The sequence below is a fragment of the Grus americana genome, chromosome 1 (genome assembly GCF_028858705.1).
Source record: "Grus americana isolate bGruAme1 chromosome 1, bGruAme1.mat, whole genome shotgun sequence".
Classification (NCBI taxonomy): Eukaryota; Metazoa; Chordata; class Aves; order Gruiformes; family Gruidae; genus Grus; species Grus americana.
In genome coordinates this window covers 38798961-38820769 of record NC_072852.1, presented here as the reverse complement: position 1 = coordinate 38820769, position 21809 = coordinate 38798961, and the positions used below count along the sequence as shown (strand labels likewise).

At 41.0% G+C, this 21809-nt stretch overlaps 1 protein-coding gene across 2 annotated transcripts in view; it reads right to left on the bottom strand.

The window, feature by feature from the left end:
* The window catches only part of HMGA2 (high mobility group AT-hook 2), a 171243-nt gene that overhangs the window by 103359 nt on the left and 46075 nt on the right, over positions 1–21809 (bottom strand). For both annotated transcript variants that reach the window (XM_054813117.1, XM_054813116.1), the window contains one exon: positions 17599–17649. In XM_054813117.1, coding sequence (XP_054669092.1) covers positions 17599–17649 — 51 coding nt within the window. The remainder of the gene's footprint in view (positions 1–17598; positions 17650–21809) is intronic.

The window sequence follows — 21809 nt, the reverse complement described above, 5'->3', positions numbered from 1 at the left end:
TGAGCAGATGAACTCTTAAAAAACAAAGAAGTTGCTTTCCTGCAACTATTCACAGAAATAAAAAAAAAAAAAGAAAGGAAACAAAAACTTTCCCCCAAACCTGATCTATGACATATGTTCACACAGTGCTGTCACAGGCCAGGGATAGAAGAATTTCCTTCATGATTTTTGGTCCAGGAGCAACGTTCGGAAAAGTCCCCTGGTAGTGAATATATATATTGTGTCTTGATGAGATACTTCTACAACAGGACCTTACATCCAAACTACTGTTAACCTTGTGCTTCTCTTCCCTTCTCAACGCAGCAAAAAAAAAATATTCTGTGGCTAATATATAGATTTTTTTCCCCTGGAAAATGATGCATTTGTGATAGTGATAAAATTAATCTTCTCGATGGACTTCAGATCAAACTAATTAAAACTAACCCCTCATGGCTCCTACCTGCTGCTCTATCAATCAGAACAACTGCTGCTCATGCACCTTCGCCACGAGATGCTCAGACTTGCAAACTCCGGCTTTGGCGGGTGACGTGGGTGCCACGGGAGTCACGGGACAGTCCGAGGCTGGCCAGCTGTGGGGTCAGGGTGGCAGCACAGGCATTAGCCTGCAGCTGAAGCATCTGCCTGACAGGGCCCATCTCTGAGCGAGAACCTCTCCCAGCAGCTCACTGACCACCGCAGCCTCTCTTCTAGCTGGCAGGTGAGGTCAGAGCAGAGGAGGGAGGTTGTGGCTCTGCACAGCCAGCGTGGGATGTGCAGCCCATGCTTGCAGGAGCACTTCCACACTACTGGCCTTGAGTGTTGCGGCCAACCGGTATCCCAGAGCCAATCGTGCCTTGATTGCATCCCAGATGGCTCCTGGATCACCAAGCCTGGTGCCTAACCATGCCGAGTCCCCCTCCCAATGACTAGCTTCCCCTCCCTTGCATAAGAGACATAGATGTGTAGCCTGTCTCTGCATGGACATGGGATACCTGAACAGCAAGCGCAGCAGAGGAACAAGAATAGCATAAGGTATCTAATACCTTTACGGCTGGTCCTCTTACAGGCACAGATCCTTGCTGTCTATTTCTCCCACTTTCCCAAGCCACAGGACCAAGCACAGGGCACTTGGATAGATTTTGGTCCCCCAGCTCTGCTCTTCTAGGTGACACAAAAGAAACACAGATGAAATTGCCTTTCACCTTTGTTTCACGATTTAAGATAAAGAGCAGCAGACTCTTTGTACGAGGGTTAAAAATCCACTTACTAACGGGGAAAAATCTCTTCCCTCTTAGAAGCAAAGAGCACATGCAGTGCTGGGATGCCATCTGGCTCCCAGTAAGACTTTGGAGAACTAGAACTCTCTGTCCTCCTCCCTTCACTTACTGCTGAGTGTGATGGGCAGCTAAAGTAAAGCTGAAGCAACTCTACTATTCATTCCAGGCTTGATCTTCCACAAAAGGAAATCTGTAAGTAGCCAGGACTCAAATCCCTGTCATTTCACTACTGTGAATCAGGAACACCACCAGGAAAGCTGGTCAGCTCTGCAACAAATTACCCAGCTGCTTGGCAAAAGGAGCTGCCTTAGCATGCTCTGGCCATTCTCAAATCCTTTTTCCCCTTCCCCTCCCAGGTAAAACAGAGCAAAACAGAGACTGACAGCAAAGCTGACAGGCTCATGACAGGCCTGTGCTTGACGGGGAGGAACCCAGCACACAGCTATTCTTTTATGCACCAGAAGGGCTTTATGTTGACCAAGTCTAACATTTTACTAAATACTTCCATAAAAACCTAATGGAAGATCCTTAAACCTAATGTATCCCCAAGGGATCAACCAAGAATTTGTGCATAATTGAGCCCTATTATCAACTTACTCACCCAGACAACATTCCCAGTCATTAAAAGGTTCAAGATACAACGGGCTCAAGTACGTTGACAAGCATAGCATAAAAACACTGAAAATTTGATTCGGAAGGTACCTAGAGCTTATCTAGTCCAACCTCTTGCTCAAAGCTGAGCCAACTTCTAAATTGAATGTTAGCTCAGGTTGGTCTGTGCCTTCTCCAGTTGACATTTGGAAATCTTCAAGGAGGGTGATTCCCCAGCCTCTCTGCAGAGCATGTCCCGTGCTCATCCTCTTCCACCGTAGAAATTTTTTCCTTGCTCCAAGGGAATTTCCCTTGCTGAAACTTGTGGCCATTGCCCCTTATCCACTTACACCATTAGATAACTGGGGAAACGCCATGGACTCAGTAGACCTGTGCAAGTGGGGGAGAGCAGAGTTCTGCTTCTGTTAGGAATTTGGCTAGTGCACAAATGACACTCTCCATTCACTTGCATCCTCAGAAGCCTCCACTCCCCATGGCCTGACTTTGTACCTGATCTGTGCCTCCCAGCAGGCTTAGAATAGGGAATGCTGATGCAGAATCAGGGTGAGCACCTTGCACATAGGTACAGCATGTAAGTGTTTATCCCACTTATCTTTCCAAGTGTCTTAATTGTTTTTCAAGGTTTCGACAAGCATAATGTATCAATGTTCTATTTATACTGTGGATCATTAATTTTAAGAGGTTACAAGCACTTCACATATAGAGTTGGAGAGGTAATTCTGTTGTAAAGAATTAAAAATGACAATAATATTTAACCCTGGAAAATAGGTGCTAAAATGTTCTTCAACAGGTATTTGCATCTTCTCATTGAAATGAACACTTTAGCTACGCAAGCAACAACCACAGATCTGAAATAAGGAGACGCCTTGCACTTGGTAGCTACGCAGTGTTCATAAAAGCTTTGTGACCTCCTCAATGGAAGATTGCTTTTACTTTCATTAAATATATATATATTATATCCCCAGTAAAAACAACCCAAAAGACATCAAACACCAGAAAAAATACATTGAAATAACATTAAGGATCTAATATAAATCCACAAAAGCCAGGAAATTCAGAGATAAAGAAAGACTTTCAGATGAGGGAAAATTTTCCAATATATTAAACTGGAGCATAAATTCACTTCCTCTTCACATGTTTGCCATCAAGTCATTCCAGACACAGGGGGGTAAGTTCCTCCCTGGGTAACTCAAGTGCCTTCAGCAGTACCACACCAAGAATCAATCTGGCCCTACAGAACTATGTCTTAATACTTTCTCTATTTCTGATAATTACCAAAGATATTTGAGTTTAAACAGCAACTTCCTCTCTTACAGCTCATTTTCCCATCGTTCAGAGACTGCTATAAAACTGAATTTGTGAGATCGCAATAGTTTCCATGATTACAGACTATGATGTCAATCGTGGGGTTATGACTTCATTGACAGACCGACTAGAAGGAGAACCTCTGTGCGAAGGAGAAAATCCACACTCAACTACAAATATATCTGAGATTAGCAAAGACAACACCGCACTTCACTGGGCACGGACATTTCCATCTGCATAAATAATAGTCTCTACTTTTCACTCGAGCCAAGTATGAAAATGCCCCTTAAAAATTTCTGTTTCATTCATAAGTCATTCACAGTGCTGATGTGTTGCCACCCAAACTCAGCCTTGGTGCTAGTGCTGCGTGGGCCAAGCTTGATGTCAGCAGCAGTTTAATTCATGTGCTGTGGGTCCAGTGCTTTGCTGCACTTTCTGGAAGTGCAAAATCAAACATACAGCTTAAGACAGGATATGAAGGGAATGAAGTGATTTTGAATTGCCTTCAAACTTCCCATGATTCTGCCCTCGTCCTCAAGCTGACATGGCTTTTGGCTCTGGGGTCTGGCTATTCCACCCCTGATAGGGCGAAACAACCACAATGAACCAGTCACTAGAAGATCCCTAGGTGTCTGCCTGAGCAAGAGGATCCAAAACAGGAATGTGATGGGGAAAACTGGAAAGAGGGGAGACAGGAGGCAACCTCCTGAACTGCATCGTTCCAAAGCTAACCCAGGTATGTAAGACAACTACCCTGAATCTTGAGATACGGAGCAGAACTGCTGTAAACAAAAGAGCTTTCCGCATCACTTTTGTTTCTGAAAGAGGAAAAGCTATTTTTCCTTTCAATGTCCTAGACTGCAAGAGGCAGAGGGGCTATGGCTGGCCCCACAGAGCCATGTAAAATAAGAGATGGATAACTTGGGCACTCTCTCACGCTGCATTGCTATCAGTGTCCTTAATATCAGCACATGGGACACAACTGAGCTGACAGCTGGTGAGGTCAGATTCAACCCAAGAACCTAGGAGTGACAATTCCCCATTGCTCCATGTCTGACAGAGACTTGGGCTCTATGTTCATGCTTTTTGCCCGTCTTCTACTCCTTGCCGTAAGAGCTTCTTATAGGTTACCTGAAATTTCTCATATTTAGTCTTGGACCAGATGTTCACTTTGTTGGATAGTTTCCAAATAAATCCAGTCAGGCATTTTTTTAATTAAATAAATGCCCTTTTCAATTTTTCAGCTGCCTTATCATGCTCAAATTACTCAAAACAAGAACTTTTTCAAAGCTTCTATCCATGACATTTATGTAGCCCTGAATGAGGAGAGTGGGCAAGCTAAGTATTCAAACGTCAACCTGGAGAAGACAAACAAACTGAGAATGGATGCAGCTACAGTTCACCCTGCCTCTATACTTGTGCAAAGCGTCTAGAATGCTCGCATTGCAAAAGTGCGAAGGAAGGATAGAATCCTTCCCCTGGCTTTTTATTGTAAGGCCACTAAAAAACTTCTATGAAAACTAACAAGTCAACAAAAAATGAGGAAGCTAAATAAATCAATGGAGTTCTGCCTCCCAGTTATTACACACTCAAGATAATGGCTTTTGGGGGTATAAAGGGTGTGCAGAGCTTTGCAATGTACAAAGCTTGCTCTGGGACATTACTTAATTAACTATTTCAAATTTTAATCATGCAAAGCAAACCACAATGATTTATAATTATGCAAAAAGATCGTGATGGCTCTAACTTCTCCCTTAAATAGCTTTCTTAGTGATTTGGAAGGATAGGATTAATAATCTCTTTCTTGGAAACCAATGGCATCTGGTTTGCCTGCAGAGGCTCCGAGACTTTCTACTTCCTGAAACGAGCAATGAAAGAGATGAAATAGCTTCTGCTTGGAGCAAAATTATTATTAAGTATATAATTTTGAAACGTTTTTGTGTGCATGTGTGAACTTCGACTATAACATAATTTCTCTTTGTTGCTCTCTGTGCAACGGATATTGCCTTTACCTAAGGAATTTTGATCTAGTTAAAACAAAAAGTACGATGCGCAAAACCTTCTCCCTCAAGATATGCTGCAGATTAAAGGGTAAATTCTTTCCCTTACTCAAAACCATAATCAGTGGCTTTTTGTTAGCATAACTAAGAAAGAGTTTCCAATTTACATATCACCATTTACAAGTATTTGGAGAGAAAATCCCAACTCCAACCAAGTCAGTTGGAGTCTTGCTATTGAATTCATTTCAATGGAGCTACTACTTTACACAGACTTGCCTTAAAAAAGAATTTGTTTCAGTGAGTAATATACCCTCTGTATGTATCTACCTAGGACCACAGCTGAGCATATCCTTAGTCAAAGTTATACACGTGGAAAAAGCAAGATCATTCAGGCATTTTCAAAACCATGTCTTTGTATATCTTAAAAAAATTGCTGAAGTTTAAAGTATAGAGGTGTCCATATTCGAGTTTTCAAATAGTCCACTGAAAGTATTAAACAAGAAAAAAACTTTTACTTTTAAGCGGCAATGCTGTCTATATGGCATGCAAGTTGCTTTATAATTAAAAAAGCATCAATAAAAACCTTCTGTCTGTACAAGTCTAGCCCACTTGTTACTCACACAGTGAGTAACTCGAAACTTACTGACATACATAACAAATTTATCATAGTCTCAGATCAATTAAATATTTCTTGCTAAGTGAGAGTCACCATAAAGTTTCTGTTCATCTGGTGCCTAACTTGAACATGTATAGATCTTCTGCCTCAAATGACCTGAGTTTCGTGCAAACGTGGCTATTTGCACAATGTATAGAGCTTATAATCAACCAGCAGACACAGTTATACATCACATTAGTGGCAGATGGAGAAGGGCTGAAATCCAGGCAACTGCTTTCATTAGGAGTTTGGCCACTGACTTCAACAAGCCTAATATTTTATCATGCATCTCCTGGCTGCATATTCAATCTACTTGACCAGAGGCATCATGTGTCACCGACAGACTATTTGTCTATATCTCAATCAGACTTACACATAAAGCTTGATAAAATAATTGTTGCATGCTCTAATGGTCATCCCTGACTTGAATGGGAAGTTTGCACAAGAAGGACCTTAAAAATTGCATACACCTCTGCCTCCTCCAAATAGTTGATGAATATTAATGCATGTTAATGAACGCAAGAGTGCATGCCATGGCAGAGATAGCCTTGTCTCCTCTACATTTTTAATACTCTGATCCAAGTACTGTATGTAGTTTGTCAATGTGTTGCGTGAGTTGTTTTTTCAAGACCCAAAGAGACAGATGTCTGTGGAAGGAGAGTCCCCAAGCAGATTTCTCAAGGTGTTTAGCATCATTAACAGGAAACAATGCAGGAGGAGCAGCCAGAGCATGAATGGGTTCTGTGTGAATACTAAGGAAACCCCAAGAACATGTTAACACAATGCAATTTTGATAAGATCATAATAGTGAAGCTCGCATATGTGTTTGTATTACATCTTGTAAAAGGCCCCAATTGCTGTCTATTATGATAATTGATATAACAGTCAAAATGGATTAGGAGAATATATTGGGTGAAGTTATGATTTCTGCTGTACACAGGAACTACCAGTCTGACTGCTTTTTAATCTCCCAGCAGTTACTCTGAACAGACAGGATGTAAAAATCCTCAGTCTTGCCAATTCACTGATAATCTTAAAGGCTCCAAAATGGAGAATGCCACTACTGGTAAACCACTTGTAATCAAACCAAACCAACCTCTGTGGACCAGACTCCATTCTCACTGACACTGATACAGATACACAAGTAATGCATTACTTCAAATGTAATTTATGAGTACTGTTATTTAAATCATTATAAGTAGTGCCAAAGTCTGATCATGCAGTTCCGCAGTTCAACAGTTCTCAGGATTGACAGACTAGAATAAAACAAACTGAAAATAGCAAGTTTATTTTTGAAAAGTAAAACGAAAAAGCAGAATAAAGACATACATTATGCATTACTAGCCTCCTAAAACTGCTGTGGAAATAGCACACACACAGATATATAACTGACCTGCCAAAAAGCCTCTGAAACTACAATACTTGCAATAATAACAGCCAATACAATTTGAACTGATAAGAGGAAGAATTAAAATCATGTGCAACTAGATTACAGCAAGCTGTTGCCTGCAAAATTCTTGCAGCCACACTATAAAACGCACAAATAACGTCTTACGTGCATGAACATTTCTCGAGGGTGGGATTCGATCCATCTATTCTCCACAACTGCCTATCTCTTTAAGTTCCTCATTTGCCTAGTATTTTCCTACTTAACCTCAAAGCCCTCTGCAGACTGAAGTTTAGTTAGCTGAACATGCTCAAAATTGTTAGTCTAAGATAGCAAGCCTTACCTCCCAACTAATGCTTCACTGCATTTCAAGTTTCAACTGACAGCCCCCCAAAATCCAGCTCTGCCCTCTGGAAAAACCTTCAGAGCTACCTAAGGTCAGGACAGAGCACAGCTCCATTCACAACTCCTACATTAGCATCTCGGGGCGAGAGCACTCACAGCGGGTCTGCCCATGAGTAAACATGATGAAGATTTAACCCCACACCTCCTATACAAGTGTCCTAATCACCAGCTCCTGTGATTTCCTGGATGAGAAGCATCCTCCGGCCCTTCTCCTGAAGCTGAAATGTCATGCAGAGAAAAGGTCCCAGAAGAAAAACAAGGAAGAAAAGGATATCGTTTGAGTATTAGTTAAGGCCCATTCTCAAATTGAGACAGAAGTGGGGTTCCAGGCTATGTTCTCCAACGTCTGCATTTTAGATCAGACAAAAAGCAGCTCTAAGGAGGTCACCTCAGATCTTCACATGGATGCCTAAAGCACCAGGCCAGGCTTCCTCTTGTTTTCTTCTTCTCCCATGTGGCCCCACTACTTTTAAATACATCCCAGAATAGCAGCTCTGGGTCTAAAGAGTTGTCACCCAGACCAGCTCATGGCACATCACTTCTCCTGGCACACAGGTTCAGCCCTGGCTGAGCAGTACCTAGAGTCTCTCAGTGCTTCAGTTATTAGGCTATTATACTAAATTGTACTATACGAAATTATACTATTTCACTAAAGATGGACAGTTCTCCTCCACAAAGTGTCCAGCCTCATGAGATGGCTAAGCAAATTGGTCCTGAGTAGCGTGAGGGGAAACGCCACATTTCTGATTCCCCGTACACAGAGTGGAGGGTAGATGTACTAATTCAAAGTTGGCTCAGAGGATGACCTTGTGGAGAGCGGGAGGCACGTAAGTTAGATGAATGGATCCCTCTCTGCGGCCCTTCTAAGGCACCTATTTCACAGCACTGGCTGTATAAAGACAGAATAAGAATGGGTTTTGTCAGGAAGATTATGTATCTGTCCCCTTTCAGGACAGGCTCCTAAAATTCTAGAGTGAGGCAGCACATAGCTTGGGTGGAATGGATTTCCCACAGTGTCAGGCTACAAAAGAAAAGGGATGAAACCCAGAGATGCTTGTGTTTGGAAAACAAACCCACCTTCTTCTCCTGTCTGTCAGCTCAGGGTGGCAAGCGACTGCCCTTGCGCAGCAGAAAGACTTCCTTCCTAGAAAGAAATCACTACAACATCAAAACGACAGAGAAGAAGCCCCCCTACCCCTACCTATGCTGTATTGCGACGAAGGAAATCATACACCATCAACAGCCTCCAGTAAGTGCACGGCTGGTAAGCATCTTCTGTGCAATCATCAGAATCATTCTGAACAGGGAGTAACAGAAGACTGCAAAACAAACAGCTCGCTATGAGCTTTATCAGCCTCAGCACCATGATTACATGTTCCTCAACATACAGCTTTCTCATGCAGTCTGTCATCTTCCCAGGCCTTGGTGCTGCCCGTTTCAGGGTTCCCCCGAAGACTCAAAATACCTGGATTCTCTTGGACCTGAAAAGATCTCTTCCTCCTTTGGCAGCAGTGTCACTGCTGCACCTTTAAACCACTGAACTGCGTATCCCAATCTGCCTATTGAAATAGTACAGGCTGTCAAGTCACAGTTTTCAAATTGCACAGTCAGGTTCTTGTCCCTCTATTTTTATTGTATTTTTCCTTTGTCATCTGAGGAATATCTCAGACAGATCTTGGGATAGAAAACCAGGTGCACTTGTAAACACCATCGTAAACTATGCTCCGCTTCTATCTTAAATCGCTAGCTAGCACAAAGTAAATTCAAGATCGCAGAGCAAAAATGTATCGTGCTAACTAAATCACATATAAAGTACATTACTGTCAATACAGAAAATATTTTTCCTCGCTCTTGAGTTGTGTGCTACAAAATTAGAAGCTACCTCCTGGTGAGGATATTTTGCAGCTATTTACGGAAAGCGGCCCACTTTCTTGTTGAAAATCTAGCCTTGTACCTAAAATGTAATACTGAACTGCAATTTAAGGTGAGGCTTAGTCGCTGGATTACGGAAGAGGAAACAACAATACTTGCACTTAAAGCATGTAATGACTTTCATTCAAACACCTGAAAGCACTTTCCAAATATTAATTATCACAGTACTAGCCTCCCCCCAACCCTTCCAGGAGAGGATCAGCCCTGCATTCCTTTGGCATCCACATCTCCTGCTTGGGTCTGTAAAGAATGCGGGACGAAGCCAAAAGTATTACTCTTTAATTATTATCATAACTCTTAATTGAGAGGAGCAAATTCACCACACAGGGACTGAATGCCATTTGTAAGATGGCCCTTTTCTATCACTGGCAGAGAGTAAATGATATTTTCTCCTAAGGCAACTGCAATACTGGGGCTCGCAGTATAAAGCAGAATTTGGCACAGATACATTAAATAAGCTGCACAATTAGTCGGAATTTATCAGAAAACCTAGATGTCTTGACTCCAAATCTTCTGTCCTAGATCACGCTTTAACACAGGGTTTCCATTCCCCCTGCACCACTACCTGTGAAGAGGACGGGGAACGGAAATACCGTCTCTGGAAGAGGTGACCTGGAACGGCCCCGTCCCACGGCTGTGGCTCAGGTCAGCTAGTCCTGAAAAGCGGGGTAACCGCACCCAAAACATTCAAGGAACTAAGCACCTGGGTTTCGTGACTACCTTTGTCATTTACTGGAACAGTATTGGACTTCTATATGTAATTAAGGTACAAAGATGAGAAAATACCATCAATACGCATCAAATACCTTTCAGGCTTACATTTGAGTTTGGTTCAAAACCCTTCTGGTCCCAAATCTCTCCACTCTATCTTCTTTATAGACAATACATAGATTTTTTTTTTTTTAATATTTTACTCCTACCCCTCGTCGCCCACCAGCTAGACATATGCTAGAGATACCGAGATACATCTGAGTTTACAGAAACAGGTAAAACCCATGTATCGGTTGAAGATACAGAATTGAAAAGCGTGTTTCCCTCCCTCATCCAACCTGTTCGCAAGCAAGCTTTGCTGAAGGAGGATGGCCTTGAGCTGAAGGCACAGGGCAGGCTGCCAGGAAATCCGAGTTCTATTCCTGGCTCTTCTACAGATTTCCTTGGGCAAGGCAATTAACCTTGTGGAGTACATTTTCAATGGAGGCGAGGCCCAGCTTCTCTTTCTGCATTCATAACATTTTCAACGGTGAAAATGGAATTGTAGGAGCAAGAACGAGTGCCCGTACTTTTCAGTACCTGATAGGTTTTCTCTGTCAGGCAGTCGGATGCACAATTGCTGATAATTAGTGACAAACCTGAGAATTCAAACACTGCAGGTGCAAAAAACGCCTCCTGATGCTGCCACGACCAGCCTCAGTGCTCAGTTTTCTCGTATGTAAAATGGGCAATGAGGCTTATAAAAATCAAAATACACAGCCAAATAGAAAGCTAATTTTTAAAGTTCTTGAACAGCCGTTATCTAAGATCATAAAAACCAAAACAGCTTAGAAATTCAGGTTACCTTTCAGTACAGATGTATTTTTACTTTGTGCATTTTTTTTTGCCTGTTAAAATTTCCTTTTTGGATCTCAAAGAAAAGATTTGCCTTTAAGAATTCTGAAATGATAGGTGAAGTCAAATTATTTCTTTAGCTAAACTGGATATCTTTTAATATCCCTTAAGAGAAGTGGAAGTGAATTAGAGAATGAGCGAAATATCCTTTTGGTAATATAAATTTATTTTAGAAAATAAATAATTTGGCTAAATTTTCTGTTGTGGGCTACAGGAAGATGTGCACTTGAAATAAACAGTGCCACATCTACTTACACCAACAAGGAACAGGGCTCTGAGATTCCAAGGAAGGACACTATTTGCTTAGAGAAGCTTTGAGAGAAATGAAGACACATACCTCTCTGAACACAGGTGAGACAGAACATATTTTTAGTGATTTTTTTATACATTTGGCACAAGCATGCAAGATATTTTTTTCCTTTCCCAGAATGCTGAATAGAAAAAAAAGACAAAAATTGGCAAAAAAAAAAAAGAGCATTAAATATCTGTCAGTCATGGGAGAAAAGTTCAACAATCACTGCTTTTGTCAAAATTTTCAGGTTTTGAGAGATGATTTCTTCTACAAATCATCTGAACTGGAAAGTAAATGTATAGGCATAAAGCTTTTAAGGATTTCGATTCATGTCTTCCATCCACTTCTTAAGTTTAGGAAGAAGGAAAGAGGTCAATAGTCTGGGTTTTGTAATTATAAAAGCCCCTTCAAGCTCTTTAGACAACTGAAACAATGACCCCTCGCAGGTGACCGTTTTGCCCACACAGAGGTAAACCATGTTAATGAAAGAAGGTATTTTATACTACCATGTTACAAAACAGCATCAATAACCATCACAAAGAAGGTAAGGTAGTTTGGAAGATTAAAATAACAGCAACATGTGCAAATTTTCACGATGTGCTTCATACAAAGCAGTAACACCACAGATATTGCCGGTCAAAAGTTGGAAGACGTGAAGTAACTGAAATGACATTATTCTTCCAAGTACAAGAAACTGAATTTTTATCTGTGCTATCTTCTGTAATTACATAGCAACTTCCTTTTTCATTCACCATCCAATGCACGTGATTTAAGTTTCTACCTCAATCATGGTTTGCTCCAAATGGACCGTGAAGTAATTCATTCAAACAAATATATGTTCTCATTACAATGGAATCTCTAGCCTAGCTTAGGAATGCACCGGTAAGCACCATAGTATCAAAGGGGGGGATCTCTCACACATAGCTTTTGCTATCTAGAAGCCAGATATGAGTCTTATCATCTAGGTTGTCCTTCCCAATGGCAAAAGATTGACGTCTCCGGCCAAGAATACACCACACCTATAACAAAGCCTTTTTTAGGCAGGATGGACTATCATCTCTGAGCATCCTTCTCTCTCCACTGCCCAGTGAAGAAGCCTGCATGACTTTAAGCACCTCCTAGACTATGACTTCATATGACACAGAAACGACTGCACTGCATGAGAAATAAGCAAAATTGGTTAAACAGCTTCTCATAACAGAGCATGGCACTACCAGACAGAACTTCTACTTAGATAACAGTTTGCAAAGACACATTATGAGCAAGAAATAGCCTCAAAACATCAATGGGTCTTCTGAGGCAACAAGGTTCTCTTGATATTTATTCCTTCAATGTTCAGAACCTCATTTTCAAAATCGTACATGTGAACAAGGATTAGGAGACCTTGCCCTGACACAGGCCTTCTGGAACTGCTGGCATAGAAACATCTCACAAATTCCATGTTTAAAGTTTGATATCTCAGCTATGTCAAAACTGCAGTGGGAAATAATCTGAGGGAAGAATGACTAGGAAAAAAAAGCATTTTTGTAATGATCTTTTTAAACGTGGTTTGGCACCATTTAAACTGACTTTCAGTATCAAGTGAAATTCTGTCCTCGTTAAAAAGGGGGAAACCTGAGCTTCCAAAGTACTATAATGTCTAGCTAATCATGATTGGATCAGATAAAGCTCCTGCTTAAGGAAATTAAGTTCATTTCTGATTATCTTTTATCTTCTACCAAACTGAAATGTGCTATCTAGACTATCTAGCAGAAAACAAAATTCTTGAAAGAGAGAGCTTTTCTGAACAAGTCACAGTTGTTACCTGGGCATCAGTGACAAGATGTGTACATGAATGCTTCACATGCACCCTGCACTTGGAAATTCGCTGATTCTCTTCTGCTGTTAGAATCACGTGGCTTCCAGAACTGCATCTTTCCATCCTTTAAAACAGTTTTGTGGCATGGCATCAGCCATCTCTGCTCCCCACCAAAGGCCTCCTAAAAGCTGTAAAAAGCTCTGGACTGTTCCTTGATCTTTTGAGCAATTCTGCCATGCCACACAGTGAATCTGTGGTTCAGGTTAAATAACGTGGAGGTGAAATTAGACAATACCAAAAATCTATCTAAATACATAACAAAACTAAATATGCTTTTAAGCATCAATTTCGGAATTGGATTTCAGGTTTCTCCATTAAACTGATCCCTGAGAGCACCAGAAGTCTATGAAATTTCCACAGGGGTTTTCAATGCAGTCCTTTGGAACAAACAGCAGAATAATTGATTATTCAGTCTCCCGCTCCACTCCTAACCCTTCAGTCCCCTCCTTTCAGTCAACTTCTAGACATACACAGAGAAAAAAAAAAAAAAAAAAAAAAAAAGCTTTGACTGTGAGCTCTTTACACGGGGTTATGTGAAGCCATTGGCAAAACTGCAAAACTGCCAATTCCGCAAGCAGCAGCGTGAGGTGTCAGTGGTGAAAACCTGGCACTGATGAAGCCAATGACAGACCTTCCACTGACTTCTGAGAATATGAATCTCTATAGCTATGAACTTGATTTTATGCCTATGCTACATAAAATAATTCTGCTAATAAAAACCAGGTTGCTTCACCTGCCTTTTCCAGGCATCAAAGACGATGTCTACAATACATAGACAATATGGACCAGCAGGAGAAAAAAAGGCTGGTGCTGAGGACCTAAGGTCCACACCACACACCTTTCAAGAGGTTTTTACTTCGCTCTAGCCTAGTCCTATGGGGTGAATGCCTACTGGATCCAATTTTGTTTCCCTCAAAAGGTATCCAGCCCATGAGCTCTAGGACTGCTCCACAATGCATACTCTGAGTGGGGACAATTAGGAGATTCATTTCCAAAGCACACTCCTGATTTGACCTAACACACTAAAGTAGATGCATCCAAAGAGCTTAAAACATGTTCCTGCATCAACACCTCTAAAATTAAGGAGTACCAAGGTCATGAAGAGTTTACCTCCCTCCCAATTAACAGGACTCACAGCCTTCGATGCGCTTCACACACATGCAGCAACCTACTGTGAAGATGAGTTCTGCAGCAGCAGGCACTATGTTTCTGATCGCAAATAAATTCATTTCCCACCTGCATGATCCTTGTTATCTTCAGAATTTTTATTCAATTAGCTCTCCACATTTGGAAAGCTTTTGTATGTAGCTGAATATTTTATTTTCAGAAGAGTTTGTCAATCTTTACTGTCTGTTGTACTGACAAGGGTCTTCTTTTCCTTGACAACTTTGCAAAGTGCACGTTATTGCATTAAAAAGATTATTGGATGTCTCATGCGCTTCTGATAAACTCGGCTCCTTGCACTCTTCACTTGGGGTCTCCCTCCCCCTTCCCAGTTTTATACTAGTCAAAAAGATTTACTTCTCTTCTAAAAAATAATATATAAATAAATACATTGCAAGTCACAAACATTAAATACTTAATTTGAACAGGCAGAAAGACCAGCTACCGGAATTCTACAGCGGTCTGTTAGCTCGTATGTCTCTGCGTCTGCATATTGAAGGAAACAGCAGAAATAATACTTTAGAATTTGATGAACAACATATGACACAGAACCTCGACTCACAAAAAAGGGTTACAAACTTAGGAAAATACCTGCCATATAGAATTCTGCCCTCTCCAAGAAAAAAACCCCCTACACATTCCTCACTTTCACTGATACAGAACTGTTAAGGCTTGATATATAAATAAATTGGATTAAAGAAGAAAATAATCACTAAGGACTTAACTGAGGTTTGGGTGATAAAAAGGGATGTTTTCTGAGTACCTGTTGGATGTCAAAACAGAAAGGATGATACTGTGCTACCTGCTTTTAGGCAGAATCCTCCCTTGATTTCAACTATTACCTTTGCTTATAGTTGGCACCATAATGGCTTACAATAATTTAACCACATTTCTTTCTGGAGCAAAATATAACATCACTCTCCATTTCATCATGCACAGAGCAGGAACCCATGAACCTAGTTTAAACTGGAAGGAGAGAAGAAGAGAGGGAAAAAAGGCATATTTGATTCTCAGAGTCTACAGAATTATCTCAATGCAAGCTGCAGACGGGAAGGCTGTCTCTGCAAATCACAAGAAGCAATCATATTGTCGGAATAAGCAAAGAAGAAGACTGTGCTTTCAACAGGCACAACAGCAAAGTAATACCAAGTTTGAAAAGATGCCTTAGTTACAAAAAAATGAGTGCAGCTATTGTAAGTATCCATCTCACAATAAAGTGATGCATACACCTACTAAATAACCGAGAATACCCATTTCTGCAAATCAGATTCTTCACCTGACAAACAGCCCATATTAAAGTTAATGCTCCGCTTGTACTTCCTATTCTTCCCCAGAAAGATACAAAAATAAAGGGGAAACATTCTAACCTAAAAGGTGCCACAAGCGTTATATTTAGCCCTTTTCACTGAAAACTCATCTTAATTTCTGACTATGAGTGCTTGGGAGAGAAAAATCTTTAAACATTTCAGACTGATGCATTTTCCCTTTTCATCCAGCTCTTCAACCATCCCTATTCCACTATCCCACATTCCCAATTCAGTGGGGATGGCCTGCCTGTTATAAATTACTCTCATAAACCAGCTATTTCTGCTGCTTCCCTTGGGATTGCACCCAAGGTGAGGATCAAGCAAGCAACACTCGGCATCCACATGTGCAAACTCGGAGCCGGACAGGAGGAAGCAGACAGTAACTGATCCGTATTTTACTGCACTTGGCGTCTGCCTTCTGCAAGCTGCCTTTCAAAGATCACCAGCATGGGGAGGTTTGAACACGCCACCTTGTTTCCTAATGCCAATGAGCTGCTTCATGTACCCAAAATCTGCCTGACTTAAAAAGTAGAGGCATAAGCAATACACCTAGTGTGTAATAGTCTATCATCTCCACAGAAATATCCTGGGGTACTTTATCACCGTACAATGCTATAGCACTAGTTGTTAAAGTGACTGGTAAAGCCATCTCTCCTGTGTTATAGCTGCTGATACTCTGGAGAACCTCAGCTGTAGCTTTAAGTACCTCCTGGTGCTGTCTGAGCTTTTGCAAGCATATACTTTTACAGCTGTGTTAACATCTATGCAAAAGAACTGAGCAAAAGGAGGCAAAAAATGACGGGACTGCAGAGGGGAAAGAGAAGGCAGAGTAAAATATGGGAGCAAAGCTGAGATGGGGAGGGATGGATTCGAAAAAGAAGTTTAAAGAAAAATGTTGACCAGATAAAGGGAGAAGGAACTAGAGAAGGGAAATCAGAAATGTTATTGCATGATGGAGCGCATGGCCATACCTTTGTATCTCCTAATACCCAATTATGATTTCCAAGCGACATACCCATCACTTTCCTTTTGAAAGCATATGTGTAAGTGAAAGACATGCAGAGGAGAGGTGCACAAGGCAGACTCTCATTAGCTGTAAACACCAGTGAGAACACAGAATTTCAAGTATCTGAGACCAAAATCTTTCCATGGCTGAAGAATCAAAGCACACGTGTCTGACAGCCACGTCTACAGGCTAAACAGCCAGGGAAGAGGAAACTTTTAATGAAACATATAACCAGTCACTACAATTATATGGGGCATGGAATGGCCCAGAATGGAAAAACTTAATTCTAAGTGCAAGTATCCCTGCTGTTCATTTTTCTTCTTTCCCACTGGCTTTAAGGAAAATACGCTGTGTTTCCAGGCAATGTAGGACAAAGACATTTAGGTTTTTAAACTTTATCTTGTGCACACCACATCTGAATGTTATCACCCCTCTTAATCACCTTCTGATGTCTGATAGTGCCCCTTTAACCTTTGTTACTCAATTACTGAACAAGTTTTCTCATTGTTACTCTCTTTTGAAGGAAGAGTTGTGCCTCTTTTCGTGCTGATAAGAGACACATAAATATTCACTCCCAGCAAACATTTAATAGTAAAGTGTCTTGAGCAAACTACCAGAGTCTAAAGGTAGGAAGCTGTGGTTAACTCCTCTGCTATCTTAAACTTCTAGCCAATCCACCAGAACAAACAGACAGAGAAGATGGATGCTCTTTTTTACAAATAAAGCAGAAATAACTATTCTCTAGAAGAATGGACTTTATAACATGCTTTATAACACAGCAAATAAATCAAATGATTGGAAGTGAAATACCTACCCATTTTCTGGGCCGGCCTCTGGGTCGCTTTTCACCAGTGGCTTCTGCTTTCTGTAAAGGGAAAAGAAACACAACATATTTTATACCTCAGCATTATTTAACAGCCTCGGTAACCAGGAACTCCTTTCCTGTAACATTACCCATAATTATATCTCTTGGGTGGCACCAAGCCCCCCCCGTCCCACTCCACGGGTTTTCTGGTGGAACGTGATTATATTGGTTCCTCTGCCACCTCCTAGCCAGCGTGGCCAGGGGATGCCTTGCCTGCCCCAAGGGTGCCCCCAGCCCCGATCCACGCTGGGTCCAGGGGTGCAGAGGAGTGTGCCCACACACACCCAGCTGCTCAGTGCCCGCAGTAAAGCCTGGGGTGCCCCTGCCCCAGCCAGCCATGGGGCATGCAGGCTGTGGATGGGGGCGCAGGGCAGTTTGGGAACATGAGAACCCCCAAGAACATCAAATCTAGTCTTTCACAGGCTGTCAGAAATGACCTGAAGATACTAAATTAAAAATGTAGCCTGTTTCAAGCCTGAACAAAGCAATTTATAGCAGCCACAATTCCTTCTTTTATCCTTTGTGATGTTCATGCATGAAACGTGTTTGGACGGACTATCACCATGAGCGTGTGTGTGTTCATATTGGGAAATAACTTCTCTACTTCATGTGAAGTTTTCCAGGGAAAAGCTCATCTTTAAGATGTAAGTAAACCTTCCACTGGTCCAAAACACACTTTCCCTTTTCAGCTTTAAGGAAACAGTATGGAAGGTGCCCTAGAAGCGACAGTTATATTTGTATAAGCCCAGCAGTTGGTCCTGAAGCTCAATGTAAAGGAAACATGGGCTCTCTTACAAACTCTTCCATTAATTCACTGTGAATACTACTACTTATGCATTACACTAAAATACTTACAGGCTTTAAAATGAAAATTGCAGGTTATTTTCTCTAGATAGGCTCTGCCTATCCATACACCTCATCAGGTAAATAATCCTGTCCCACTGAGGGTGATGAGGATTTTGCCACCAGCTTTAGCGAGGGCTTGACTTGCCAAAGTCCCTGAGAATGAAGGCTTTTAGTACACATTCTGTAAATGTGCTTCCACATTTCCATGAATTGCTTTTTTTCCAGTTATCTGTATGTGTATTTGATTTGCCCTTAGAAATCAACTGTGTCATTAAATAAATCACTTTCTGGACAACCTCTGTAACATACACTGTAACCTAATGCTGTGTAAAGCGGATCCCTCTAAAAGAGAACTTGAGCTGAGGAAGTAGCGGAGGAATCTCTACCAAAAAAAACCTGCCCTGTGAGTTAAATGCAATGACTTTGAAATAAATACCTCACCAAGAAGAAAGCTGTGAAAAATAAAATTCACACTCCTAAAGGGCAAAATTATCACTCAGACTTGTTAAAAGAGTAAACTTGCTCCTTAATCGTTTATACCAGTGTTACATGTAAGGTGAAACCCTCTTATGAGAATACTTGTTAAAGTGCATTTACCATATACTGTAGCTGTCTATTTCAGAGTTTTGTTTCCTTTTAAAAAGTGTTCATTTATTTATACTTTATAACCCGAAGGATGCAAAACAAGATGTGGTTTAGTTTTGACAAGCTGTAGCCCCCTGCATTTATGTTTATTTCACGAAACACTGGGCATAAATCTTAAAAGAAAATATTGGTTAAAATTGTTCTCAACAAATCAACACCTGACATGTTATGAAAGCACAAACGCCATTTATTTTCTTCTGTATTTTACCGCATCTGAAGGAAAGGCCCTTTTCCAAAACTCTATGAAAAAAAAATAAAAATTAACTTTTTGGAAACGAAAACTACTTTAGTCTCACAATTAAAGTCCCTACAAACCTGACACAAGCGGTAAGTTTAAGTACAGCGTATAATCTAGTTTGATGGGAAAGAGAACATGAGAGATTTCTTTGAATAACTAATCTTTGCTTCCTGCCATAAACTGTCACGCAGCATGGCCGCTTGCCATGAACAATGCGGTGCTTTACCCCGAGGAAGGTCCATGTCAGAAGTGGCTAGTGTTCCTGCTGGCTAGTTTGGGTATCAGTTTGTCAAGCGCTTGGGGACCCTTCCGATTGAAAGGCACTATATTCCTGCTGTATATGATTTCCACCTCATGTTAGAAGAAAAACATTTCCATAGTTCTTATCAAAACCAAATCTTTCCCAGAGGTGAGCTGAGCAAACAGCGGGGCATGCCAGAGACGATGTTTTGGTACAGAGCGATTCTGTAAGTAAATAGGAAGGTTTCCACAGACTAAACTGCAGAAAATCAACGACAAGAACCTCCAAAGTGGACGTTTTTATCTCCGTGCCAGGAGAAGAGAAAGACAAAACACTTTTGGAACAACAAAAAGGAGTAGTGGCAGTCCAGTGGTGATAATAGAGACATGAAGTTTAGGAAAATATTCCACCTCTTTCCCTCTGCATTTTTTTCCAGGTTGCATTTTGCAAACTTGGCCCATATTTCTCCAACAGCACAAGATTGTCTTTTAATTTAAGCACCTGAAGAAATGTTTTATTGTGTTCAGACAAATGAAATTCAACATTTCTCCACATAATCTTCAAGTAATTAATAGGAAAAGGAACACCTAAGTGCCAAAGCATTGTTTTTCCTCTGAAACAGGTATTTGCATAATCAGAACCATGCCAGTCTGTTGGCTCTTTGCTTTAAGAAGCTAGCACCAAATCCAGGGAGAGCCCCAAGCCACCCACAGGTAACACGGATTCTCACCTGGGCAACAAGATGTAGGTGTTCCCAGCCACCCGACACAGAGCAGCTGGTACCTACTTAGTCCAAATGAGGCTGCTGCCTTCATCCTCTAAAGTGCTTTTTGAAATTAAGATGCATTTGGTCAGGATTTTCTTAACCTTTGCTGCTACACTATGAGGCATGATCTCATTCTGTATAGCTAAGACAGGAAATCACCAAACTTACTTAAACGAGGGAGGGGAATGTTATCAAACACAAGTTTATATTTCATGAAAAATTATGAAATTTCTCATAACCATAAGATGAATACTCATTTTTGCTATGTCACATTTCGAGAACAGAAGTAGATTTACTCGCTTTTAAGTGCATGATCTATACGGAAATTTCTTTTTTTTTTTGTGTGTGTGTGTCCAGGTGAGAAAGATGGCCATTCCAGTCATTGCCATCTGGAAGAGAGCTACCAGTCCCCACGCAGATTTGCAATTCACCTAAGCCCTGTACGACAATGACATCAAACTCCACTTCCAACCAGCTGCTATCAGCAACTGTAGGACTTGCTGCCCATCATCTCTGCCTCCTCGTTGCATAAATGTGCTGTGCCCAGACAGAAACTGGGGCTGTACCACTGAAGGCAATTAGCAAGACAAGTATAAATAATTGAACGGCTATAAAGTGCTCTTTGGGCATCTATCTATTGTCAAGGAAGAACTCAAATGCAACAGAATCCAAATTTGAAGAACTCTATCCACTTTGCAGAATGATCTGCTGGAGACCTCGGAAGAAATGTGTCCGAGCTGTACAGTCAGGTGAAATAACTGAGAGTTCTTGGGAGGAAGATCACTGTTGTCAAACCATGTCAAAAGACCTTGCCCAGGGCAGTGTCCCTCTCCTAAAAAAACATTATTTTGTTTAAAAAAAAAAAAAAGAAACTTAGGCATTGGCTAGATAAAAAAAATAATCACTTGCCATGTCCTGCTTTTCCCATTTTAATTCTAAACGGGTCAGTCTTCTCCTGCTTCTCCCATCTTGCTCAAAACACCTGATTTTGCGGGCTTTTATTTTTTAGGTACAATAACCAATTATGATCACTTGATAAATCTGATCTTGTTTTCCTCTTAAGCCTGTAATGACTGGTGTTGGTGAGAATGAATGAAGCATGGAGAAACCAAATAGATTTTCATGAACCAATTTAGGGCAGAGTCCTGGTCACATGCGCTTTTTTTTTTTTTTTTTTTTTTACCTTTGGACTGCTTAACTCAGGGACATGCCTTTCTACATACCAAACTCTGGCCATGTCATGGCCAGAGATCGTAGTAAGCATAGTCACACACAGTACCACAAGTTCTGGTTTTCAGAGGATGATATTTCAAGATCTGGAGGTATTTTTGGTGAATTTTGCTACATCGATAACTACAACAAAACTCCAAATATTTTAACTGAAGGTGAATTTCTCTAAAGAGCCTTTACTTTTGGATATTCCT